This window comes from Falco punctatus (assembly GCF_963210335.1).
Source record: "Falco punctatus genome assembly, chromosome: 8".
NCBI lineage: Eukaryota > Metazoa > Chordata > Aves > Falconiformes > Falconidae > Falco > Falco punctatus.
Window position 1 is genome coordinate 17,589,869 of NC_137588.1, and position 12,172 is coordinate 17,602,040.

Genomic DNA, 12,172 nt, shown 5'->3' on the forward strand with positions numbered 1-12,172 from the left:
TGTTACAGATTGGTGGACTTTGACTGTCTTCTCATTTACAGTATTGCAAAAATCCAATGCAAAACAAGCACAGAATTGCTTCAGTTTTGCAGCAGTGTGAATGACAGGAAAGCAGTCGAAAGCAGTCATGGCAAAAATATGATGAAACACAAATACAGCTGTCATCAGTTTAATATGACATCATGTCACGACACTATACATCGAACAAATAACAGAACTCAGCATCAAATAGCAGTCTTCACCCTAACCTCAGAACACTGAAGTTACATTTTAGTTTCCAAAATTTCATGCATCAGAGATCATAAATAAGTTCCAAAGTATGGATTGCATGTTGAGGACAATGCACAAAAGGAAATTAGATCATGAAAGACTGGGTATGCATTTAGAAAGATAAAATCATAGCAGACAAGCATGTTTTACTCATGGATATATAGTAAATGAATATGAAATGTTCCAAACTGTCAATGAATAAATGTAGTCCTAGAAATACAGGCAATACAAACCCAGACCTATGTTTTATGAGATTAATTCCTTTAGCTCAAGAACATTTTGAAGCCTTGGGATCCTCGGTGTGAATTTAAGTAATTTACTATGTGAAATATTCTGGTAAGTTGGAGTGGGTGTTAATATATTTCAGTCTTTAGAAAGGTAGCATACATTGGTAATTGATTTAGAGTTCTAAAATTTCTGTTTTGCAAGCTGGTAACATAGACCAATACTACAAGACATTAAATTCTGATGTTTTGCAGAAATTAAACTAATAGTAACATTCCCTTCAGTTCAATACAGAATGTCCTGTAATCTGCTGATGAGCCAAAATTGAGCTGAATTAATATTGTTACCTCCATTCCAAGTTAACGGGAATTTCACCATTGACTAGAAGCCCAGATTTCACTCAAAATTTTGTGACAGTTCTAAAGAGGCAGTCTCAGGAGTATCACCTCACCCAGCAGATGTCCATAGCCCTATTTTCTGTTTTGCTAGACTGCAGCTTTGTCAGTCCTCATCAGACTGTGCCTCAGCTGCCAAGTGGAGAAGTCAAGGGTATGCGAAACAGCAAATATCAGATGTGAAGTATGGCAACTATGATGCCTCCACCCTTTTCATCACTCCATACTTCATTTACAGAAGTAGCAGATTCTTCTCACTAGAGTTTTTCTGTCTTCCATTTCTGCCCTTTCCAAGGAAAGAACTGGACCATCCCCAGCTCCTTGTCTAGTGGGCCAGCAGTCTCTTTAATTTTGACTGTACTGCTAGTACAAGCTACTTTTGCAGTATTAATTTGCTTCAGTAATAAATACCCTCTAAAAGTGGTCTAGACAACCTCATAGCCCATTCATCCTCATGCTGCTTTGATCCCAGGTGGCACACCAGGGCTGAAAGTCCTCGTGCTGCCCAAAACCTGTCTGAAAGCTTGCTCATTCACTGCCCACTTGTCATTCTTTTGTCCAGTATTTTCCTCAAGATCATTTTCCAGCAATATTTGAAATATGTCTGTTCAATTCTGTGATCTCCAGATGAAGTGACTGCTGCACTGACAGCTCAGCCCTGCGCTAACATCCTAGATTAGTCACTGGAGGATTCATACGTTGATGTAGTTGTCCAAATGTATGCCACTGTGCGTACATGTGCGTAGACTCAACAGACAGAATGAATCTGGACCATTTATTCAGACAGTAGAGACTGGATATTCAGAAAATTTGACCTCTTTTTTAAATATACTTGCTCAGAATTTAACATTTTAAAAAATTTTTCAATTTCATAATACTTAATCTGATTTGGTTTATTAAATTTGTCAGTGCATGTCAGACTAAAACAGCCAGAATTTGCTGCTGAACTGCCTGTTAAAGCTCCATTTAAGAAAGACTTGCAAATTTGAACAGGCTTAAAACTGAGAGTTCTTTAGAATCATGCTGATAAGGTTAAAAGAGTCGGGTGACAGTCAAATTAGCAAACCCTAAAAAATACGCTGTATGAGTGTGTTGGAATTAATCCCAAAAAATAACATTTTTTGGGGGAATAGTTTACAGTTAGTTAGAACCCCAATAAAAAATTAGAATGTGTGAAGAAAGATGTAACTCAGAATTTATTGTTTTCTGAGTAATTGGAAGGGGGAAAATTGAAACACTTCACCAAATTGGAAAGTCAATTATAATTTATCATATAATTATCATGAATATCCATGATATATTCATATTGAAAGACACTTTGGGGGTCAGAGTTTATCAGGGGAAGCCTGTGGAAAACACATCTAATACCCAAACTTGAACTTATCTTACAATTTAATTGAATTAATAAAATAAACACAGTAATGTTCCAGGTTTTTTCCAGCCATTCATTCATGGATCTGGCATGAATCACATGGCTTTGAAATAACAAATGTATTAACTTGGAAAAACATCTATATTAAAACTACCATATCTATGGGAACAGGGCACGTGAGGTTCTATTACTACTTTTTAGGTAATTTTGTGCACTGATTATTAGGTTATATTTAGAGCAATAAAGCAAAAAGAAAGCCAAAATGAATGTGCTGCTGTGTTTCTGTGCTGTATACTACCACAGAGACCTGGTTTGGAAAGTAATTACATCCAGTGTATCACCCAGTTGATTTGAGTGAACAGTTTATAGGTGATAGAAAGATTGCTTAGTAATTACATATTTTTGTATAGAACTCAACAATGAGAGAAAGCATAAGAAAACATTCTGAACACTTGCTGAGAGACCTGGCAAAAATTAAATAGGCTTGAATATGTCTTTACACATTTGTATAAAAAACAAGAGGCAGAGAAGCAATGATTGAATCAGATGAGGTCTTTGATGCTTTCTGATTAAAATTAATGCACTCGTGCCACATCCAGTTCTTTTTGATACATGATGAGATGTTTTCTTTACTCTGAATCCAAAATAATATATAAAAAAATTTTAACAATGTTTTCTGTTAATGTTTTGACAAGATCTTGAAACAGCTGGCAAAAAATGAGGGAAATATAAAATGCTTGGAAAATATCTTAAAGATGTTGTTTTAATTCTGTAACTCTTGAACGTGACTGGTGACTCTCAAAGAATCAAAGTCCAGTAACTTGGCTGTTAATATATTTTTATTGCTATATAACTGTTTCACATTTAGATGTAATTAGGCTGCCATCTCCTTCCCCTTGCAAATGCTTTTATAAACAGCACGTACAGGAAATCCACAGGTTGTTTATAGAAAAAGTACTTTTTCTTTTATTGTTACTGTTACAATAAATGCTTATGTATAATAATAATACCTGCTAGAATCTATCTAAACAGTTTGAAATTCCAGTTAGCTACTGCAGAATTTTCCATGAATTATTCTTTTCCACGTATTTCCTCCTGCTTCTCAGAATACATTAAGCTTAATGAGAAGAAATATTTCAAATATTGTTGCTAGCTTCTGCATGAAAAGGAGATGCATAGAATCATGACTCATTCTCTCTCTCTTTTTTTTTTTTTTCTTCTTCTTTCCTTCTCTTCTTCCCCCTCCTAATTTAAGGAGAGGAATAAATTGGCTGATATTCCAATTATCTGTCCAGCTGGTGAGGATCTTGTTTCACAGGATACAGATCTGTCATCTTCAGCCAAAGAGGATAGTTTACAGACTGAATTCCTGGCAGAAGAAATACTCTCCGGAGATGAATATGAGTGTATATCACCTGATGATATCTCTTTGCCACCGCTTTCTGAGACTCCAGAATCCAACCTCTTGCATTCTGAAACAGAGCTAGAAGAGCAGTGCTGTTGCAGTTCTCATAGTTTGCATGTTGGTTCCTATAGCTTGCAAATGCAGAAAACCACTAGTATTAAAAAAGTGATGGAAGTATCTGATCTCTTAACAAATTCCACTTGTGCTGGTGCTACAAATAATAGAATGGAGAGCTCATCAGATCACATTGAGAAGTTTTGTATCTCTTCGACGGATTCTGGTCCAAAAGTCAGAGCAGTATCTTCTTTGGCTTGTAGCTTACAAGGAATATCTGAAACTAGCACCGCTTCCTGCACTATAAATGCCAAACCAGTATACAGCATGATGAGTGAAGTGTGCAAAACACACTTGCAACACCTTGAACTTCATAAAAGCATGGCAGAAACACAAGAACAATTGCATGACTTGAATAACTGTACTAAAACCCAGGACAGGCTGCATGCTTTGCCTGATGCATTCTCAGGTTTCGTGTTTCAATCAGACGCCACCAGAAGCTGTCAGAAGCAGATGGTCACCCGAGAAGAGATTAAAAGTTCATCAGAAAAGAACAGCATGACCAGCCTAACTGGACAGGCGCCTAACTTCTCCCAGTTTCTGTCTAACAAAACCGTCATGGAAGGTTCTCCGGTAACTTTGGAAGTAGAAGTAATGGGATTCCCAGAGCCTACACTGACATGGTGGGTAGCTTATAATGAGAAGTAGTAAATATACCTATTAGCAGGACACCTTGAACCACTTATAACCAAATTAATTAATCTCTAGACTAGAATAAATGTCTTGTATTCTTTCCACTCCACACTTCTGCATGATTCCCACCTTCAAAATTGCTTTTGATAATTAACCTACTTGAAATAATCTCTCTGTACTTAATTTTACAAATAATGAGAGCATCAAACTACTGCAAGCATATCCAATGTTTTTTAAGCAAATATATCATATAGATTTTATCTTCCGGAATATGACATTCCACTTGTTCAGTAATTTCTTAAAACAAATGCACACTCCACATTTACCGTAAGTAAACTCACCTGTGTCTTCTCAGTATCTTGGCACTGTATATGGACAGACAGACCGTGTGTGTGTGTTAAAATATTTATATAGCCACTACATATAAATAGAGACACACATTTACATATATGTGAGAGTCAGTTGTTGAAAACTGGAGAGAGGTTACAGATTAAAAAAACCTCAGCCTAAATGTCTACACTAAGAGAACCACATTTATATTACATATTTGCCTGCACACTCTCTCTTTCTGAATTGCTGTATGTCTAATTAGACTGTTTTAAACTGTGTTTGTGAGAAATACAGGTGATGTAATATAAACATATTTTAAGATGACTTTTTAGAAGTTCCCTACCAAAGGGAATAGGGATAGAAAGAGGGGCAGAATTTGAAGATTTTGCCCTCTGTGGTGGCATATTTTCCTAAAATTTTATGCAGTTTGCCATTTTCCCACTTACTCTATTGGACTTTCACAATGGAGGCCTTTCTTATAATGTATTAAAAGTAGATATGCCTCTTACTGGAAATGTTTTGCTGATAGGATTATTATTACACATGTAAAGAATTAGGCAAACTAGGGTTTAGTAAGCCGAATTTTCTTCTGTGGCATTGGGGAAAAAACCTGGACACTGCACTTTTGGTGCTTGCACAGTGTTGATACTGTGTTTGGTATCAATAAAGTTACTTTGTTCTAAATCCTGGTATTCTATGATTTGAGGAGTATTGTTGGTGAAACAAGAGGTAACTTCAGTTTTATTTTAGCATAAGAAAGCACTAATTTAGCTCAAACGTATATATACTGTTGATATATGGTCTTTTAAAAATATATTTTAACTGAAAACAGTTTTGCAAGTTGGGCATTTATGAAAACATTTTAAAAATGGGGGGTTTGTAATTAAAAATACACTAATACCATGTATTTCTTTTACTGGTGTAGACACCCTGTTGGATATATGTGTGGAAAAGCATTTATGTGTTTGAGTTAGGTTAAATGTAGCTTATGCTGAAACATCACAAGACAGGAAGAGCCAGAATTTTCTCTCACTTCCGATATGTAAATAAGGAGTCAATACCAATGCATGGTGACAGACCTTAAGTGTTAGAATATCACACCAGTTCTCTGAAATAACTCCTCATGCATTGTCCTGTCCCGTTTGATAATGTGAACTGAATAAATGTTAAGTGAGCTGGGGTGGAGGAACTGTTCTTTATACTGAAGACACAAGTTCAGAAAGTTTGTAGGTTGTTTATGCATCTGAAGACCCTATTCATGAGTTCAGTGTGGATTGACTCAATACCTTACTAGCAAAAATGCTTCGGCACCAAACTGAGGGCTCAGGCCTTTGTGCAACTCTCTCCAATACTGCAGTGAGATAACTGTGACTTGTCCATTGAAAACCATTTTCAGAACCTTATTTTCTAGTATTAAAAATGTATTATCAAGCAATTTGAATTTTTTAAATATTCATCCATATTTACGTATAACTTTGAAACTGAGGGATGAGATCACAGCAGTGAACTCTATTGCTTGCTGGCGGTGTAGTGTCAGAATTTGCGAAGATCTACTTGGCATACAGTGATATAAATCTGACTTGAAAACTGACTCTCTGCTTCAGGTACAAGAAGGGCCAGAAACTGACTGCTGATGAGCACTTAAAGTTTTTACAAAAGGAGACAAAGCATACTTTGTTCATTCAGAAGGTGTGTGATAAAGATGCTGGCCTCTATGTTGTTCGAGCTAAAAATTTGAACGGCACTATCTCATCAAGTGCCATTCTCGACGTAAAAGGTAACAGGCCACCTATTACAAGAATAGACTGGATAATGCTGTGTGTCATCTATATTAGCATATCACTAATGTACTGGCTATTCACAAAATAAGTACAATATTGACTGCACTGGACTTAATCCTCACATGCCAAGACAACATTGAACTTCTTTTCTTACACTGCATCTTTCACAATCTGTACCAAACCACTTTTATGTCACATGATATATTGCTTGTTTCTTTAATACCAGTATTATGTGCTTATTTTCCTTTCTTACAGTGATGTTGAGATAAAAAAGTTACAAAGATTCTATAATCTGAGGCAGAGTTTTGCTTTCTAAAAATAGTGACATTACAAAGTGTTGGGAGCAGTTTTAATTGTTATAGGTATTAAATGTCAAGATACACCCAGGTAGAGTGCACAGCTAAAGGTGTCTTTTATGATATGCCTTTTTTTCGGAGGGGGTGTGGAAGGTGTTGAAATTTTTTTAAACATTGCATGTGTCATTTCCAACTATGTTTTTCTCATATACTCTTCAAAAAATTTATTTGTAGGCTAAAGCTTTTTAGTAAAGAAATCGTACCATTTATGATTGCACTGGCATAGATCAGATTTAAATCCATCTCATGTCAGCAGATAGTCTTCACAAATGGAAGTTGCATTAGTTCCAATAGAGTTGTGATCTACACTACAGATTTGACCAGAATCATCTGGATTCGTGTAAGTGGCACCTAGCATACAGTAGACCAAAACTCCCAAATGTTTACAAAATGAAGTATTCCAACATAGCAATCTGCTTAGGTAGATGCTTGTGATACTTTCTCTGCCTTCTTATAAAATTAAAGTTATAAATAGTCCTAATAATCCACTAAATTGCTAGTATAAGACAAGAAAGATAATAGTTTATGAGATGAGTATTTGTGCATGGTTAAAATGGTTAACACACTGATTTCAAACAGAATCAACCAAATTTGGCAAAAAGTGTATTTATACCAAAAAAAAAAAAAATTATTTCAATCAAATAAAATTCTCCTGTAACTTCAAAGCAGTAAATCCGAACTAGAATTTTCTTCATCTACATATTGCATTTCATTCTTGACAAGGACAACCACAAATACATTTTTCATTAAAGTAGTAGTTTGCTTAAATATTTGGTAACATTCACGTAACTATACCCATGGAAGATTTCATTCACATATCCTCAAATGTAACTTCATCCTTTAGCTCCAGTACTTGTATTTCTACAGCAAAAAAAAAAAAAAATGACAAACAGCTACATTATTTTTTCCTGCATCTTTGGTTTGCAGCTTTCATATTACAGATGCGTTGGTATGGAAAAATTATAGAGAGGAAATATTTATTTTCCCTTGCATAACTTGCCGAAATGAAGTAAGCATGTTACTGTGTAGCATGCTATGAGCAGAATACGTATTGCAAATTGCCGGGACTCAGTGAGATTGAAGACTCTCATTTAGGTATTTTGGCCCAGTTAACTACAGCTTTATTAAAATTCCTGTAACTTTGAAACAGGAGAAGCTCTCAAGGGAATATAACCTTGGAGCAATACGAGAGGGGGAAGGAGGAGGTGGTGAGCAGATGAGGGAACAAAGTAAATTCTAACTAAAATTGGAATTGCCCTTATGAACAAGTTTCTAAGTCCAGTTGTATCCCAGAAATGTTCATTTGTAAGAATTCTCTCAGGTACAAAAAACCCTGAAGTGTACTTGCCATTTTACAATAAAGCTAATTTTAATAATTAGTATGATTTTGAATGCTTAAATTTTCATAAAATTCGATGTAGTGGTTTTGTGCCCTTATGACTTTATGATTATTATAAATATACAGCAAATAAACTAGGTGAGCAAGCTGACTTGCATAAGCAGTACATTAAGCAGTGTTGTGGCAAGCACAAAACAAAATGCCTCTCCTATAAGCTGTAAGGTTTTGTCTGCTGCAGAGCTGCCAGTGCTTGATAACTTTACCCTGTTTATAATACTAATTTTCTATTTGAAAATTGAGTCTTCTAGATGATGTCTGCCCTTCAATCCTTGTTTTCTAGTGAGAGTTGCCATCATTCAAAAATTAAAAGTAATCACGGATGTTCTTTTGACATGTTCTAAGTAACTTTATATGTTACTCAAGTAATTGTTTTCAGGCATTTTTTCCCTCAGCATTGAGGAAGTATATGCACGCAGAAAACCCAAGAGTGAAAGCAGAGATGTTTTCTTTCCACTTCTGCCTTGCCTTGCCAGAATTAGGCCTTTAAATTGAGCTTTAATTGTGATAAGACTTGTGACAGTAAGTGTCATTGTAGTTCTACAGATGCTGGGCTGAAAGCTGCATCTCTGTTTCAGCTTGTGGATCCTTCATCTTGAAAACTACAGAAAGTTCAGTGCTAGAATGATCATTGTTCTGTCTTTTTTATATAGCCAGTGTGTGAGTTCAGAGATATGCATTTGACTTTTTTAGTTGGAGGAGACCCATTCGCTGAGCAAAATAACACTGTGATGCGAGTCTCTGTCCAGAAAGCAGGCTAGAGCTAGGATTCCACCCCTGCTTGGGAAAATTTGTCCCAATCTTATTTGTAGTTCTATCAAAGCAGGAGGAAAAGATGGGGACTTTTCATCATGTCATAGAGCAGGAATTGGAGGTAGCTTGGATTTAGACTTGTAGTTGGATCTGATTGCTTGCTGGCAGTTACAGAAAGACCACTTGCTGTTTATGATAATCAGTTCTACAAGTTAAAAAGGCAACAAACAGATGCAGAGCTACTGGATGAGTGTACAGAGATTATGGGAACATTTTTTTTCCTGCCGTACGTCCAGGCTCTTCAGGTATTACAAGGGAGCAAACATGCAGAACTTCTCCTGCATATGCATTTGCATTAAATCAGTTTCTGTTAACTTCATTTAATAGGCTTTAGAACAAGTGGGAGAAATCTGTTAGTTGTTTTACCTGAGATTTGACAGCCAGAATACAAGGCCAGTTTACAAAATTGTTTAAGAGGTGCAGCTTTGAATCCAAATTGGATTTATTCCATTTTTTATTACTATCTGTAAGAAACCAGCCAGTGATGCAGCCTTTTATTGGAGTTTGGCTTACATTCGCAGTTCCAAGCATAACAAGGAGGACTGTCAGTCTTTCCTCTAAGAGGGAGGAGTTAAAGAGAAGCCTCAGACAGAGTAAATTTTATTCCAACATTTACAAATCTGTGCTGTGTACGCCTATGAACAAGCGTATTCTACCTTTGGTAAAGTTCTGAGTATGTATTATGCTGTGTATGTCTTACCAAGTATACTTATGTTTTACCCCCTTAGCAGAAAAACTTTTAAAATCAATACAGTGCTGATTATTTTTTTCTTCTGAATTATGGTTTAAATAGTTTGTGAAATGACCTTTGTTGCTAAAGTTTGTATTTTCCTTATCTATTTTTCTCCCTTTTCATCATATTTTGAAAGGACTATTGGTAGTTCATATACTGAACAAGGCATAAGAGTAGTTTATCTTAATGGACTTTTTCAAGGCATTGCTATTTGAGACTTGAGTTGGGATTACATGCTCCAGGAAGGCTTTCCAGGTGAGGAAGCTGTATTGACATGATGCCCCTGTTCACTGCTACGATATGGTGTTGAAACAGCACCCGTGCTCAATTTTATTGGCTGGAGAAGGATATTTCTAAGCCAAATCTATCTAGAAAGATGCTAAAGGAAAGCTGCCCTCTGCCTACAAAAATACAGAAGCAGAATGGTAATGAAATGCCAAACTTGGAGAGTTTAACGCTCATTTTTCAGATTGAACCATAAATGACTGTTCTAACTGACAAATTAGGTAACCCAGATTTCAACACAGCCTCACATAAAAAATTAGGTCAGGGGTGATCTTGTCCTCAACTATGCCAAGACAAAATTATTCCACTGGGCAAGGGTTGATTAATGCGGAGTTCTTTGTACACCCTGATTAAAATTATTATGGGTCTAAACCTTATATGGAAGATCCCAATGGATTACCTGGCACCCAGGGAAGTCAGCTGACTTTCTAAGGAGACTGTGCCTCAGTTTAGCTATTCAGTTCAAAAGCAGCTGAAGTGGCTTATGATTTGCTGCTGTGCCAATACATCCACTTCCATTTTTACTCAAACATTATCTGTGCAAAGTAAGCTTCCTACTGCTTACTGGATTAAATCCTGGAATTGAGTTCCTACTTAAACATTAAATAAAATCTTTCAAGTTTGACTTGTGAGAAGAAAGTGAGATGCGAATGAATCCAACTTTCAAAATCTAAGTACACTATTACTTTCAAGAACAGACAAGTTTGGCATTCATGCTATTACTGTGTAACAGACACTGTGAAATAAGAAAAGGTCAAAACAAACACCTTGTCACTTTTGAGAGTGTTGTCATTTTTTCATAGTCAGATATTACAGTTATTAAATGCAAAAAGTTATAAATATAAGGCCAGAAATTGCCTTAGCACACCTGTAGATCTTAAATTGTTGAAGCATGTGATCCCTTTCTTTATTAAATCTTTTCTCTGAGAATTTGAATTTCTGCGTAAATTTTAGATTAACTAAACTTGATTTTGTGCGTATGGTATTGCATCCACTTTAAATCAGAAATAGTTTTAGATGCAATGTTTTTGATGGGTATGTGGATACCAGCCATGTTTTTAATTGCTGTAAGAAACAAGACTAAAAAAAGGCAGCGAGATTAGAGATACCAGATACACAGCAGGATAGTGAGTCTCCTGGATTTAATGCTTTGCTTTGCAAACAAAGGTGTAATCAATGCTGATTACTGCTGTGTTGGTAGACTGGTTTTAAATACCCCTTATTTAAGGACTGTAATGAATGCTCAGAAAAAATTGCTGGAAAATTCCTGCTGTTTTCTGTTCAGATAATCTTAAAAGAAAGTGACAGGAATGTAGTCTCATGATACATTAATATTTCTCTGAAAGAAAACCACACTCATTCTGTTTCAACAATAGTTTCAGTGTAATGCTTCCCCCCTTGACCCCCCCATTTTTTTTTACAGTTAGTTCATGTTGTGATACTTCAATTTTTCCTTCTATTAACCATACTGTAGAAGCAAGTAATGAATCTATGTATTTTGTATTGTTCTGGTTCTACTTTCTTGTTTTACAGTGCCGAGATCCCTCGTCACAGTCACAGTTTGAACCTATAATTATTACAAGACCCCCAAATGTTTATATCTGCCCGATTGCTCTCTTAAAGCGCAGATCTAAATCTCAATCTCTTTGGCTTTACAACAAAAATATTATACTTTGGCATATTACTAATCTAACCACCCTTCCTCCTTCCCCATATGCAGACACCCATTAAGAAAGTGGTGGAGGTGTATTTACACAAGGTGTGTAAGTTTGGAGGAGAAAGGGATTAATTATTTTAATTTTTCAAAAGAAGCAGCCTGTCTGGGGGCCCATTTGTGAGTCAGTAGGCAAAGGGAGGATGAGGCATTCCTCTGGTTGGCTTTGGATCAGATGTGGCTGGAACTGCAATGGAGAAGGTGGCTTCCTCTCAAAAGACTGGTAAGGTATATCTGTTTCTGGACCTTCTTCTGGAGACTTGCTAGGGTAAGCTAGAAATTCTGTGTGTGTATATATTCTGTGGCTCAAAGGAGCTGTGTCTTTAAGAATTACTGCTCAGACTTCTTTA

General features: G+C 36.1%; 1 protein-coding gene across 1 annotated transcript in view; it reads left to right on the forward strand.

The window, feature by feature from the left end:
• Nucleotides 1-12,172, forward strand: part of CCDC141 (coiled-coil domain containing 141) — a 121,324-nt gene that overhangs the window by 97,258 nt on the left and 11,894 nt on the right. Inside the window, exons 24-25 of the mRNA XM_080399189.1 lie at nucleotides 3,518-4,404; nucleotides 6,349-6,521. Coding sequence (XP_080255315.1) covers nucleotides 3,518-4,404; nucleotides 6,349-6,521 — 1,060 coding nt within the window. The remainder of the gene's footprint in view (nucleotides 1-3,517; nucleotides 4,405-6,348; nucleotides 6,522-12,172) is intronic.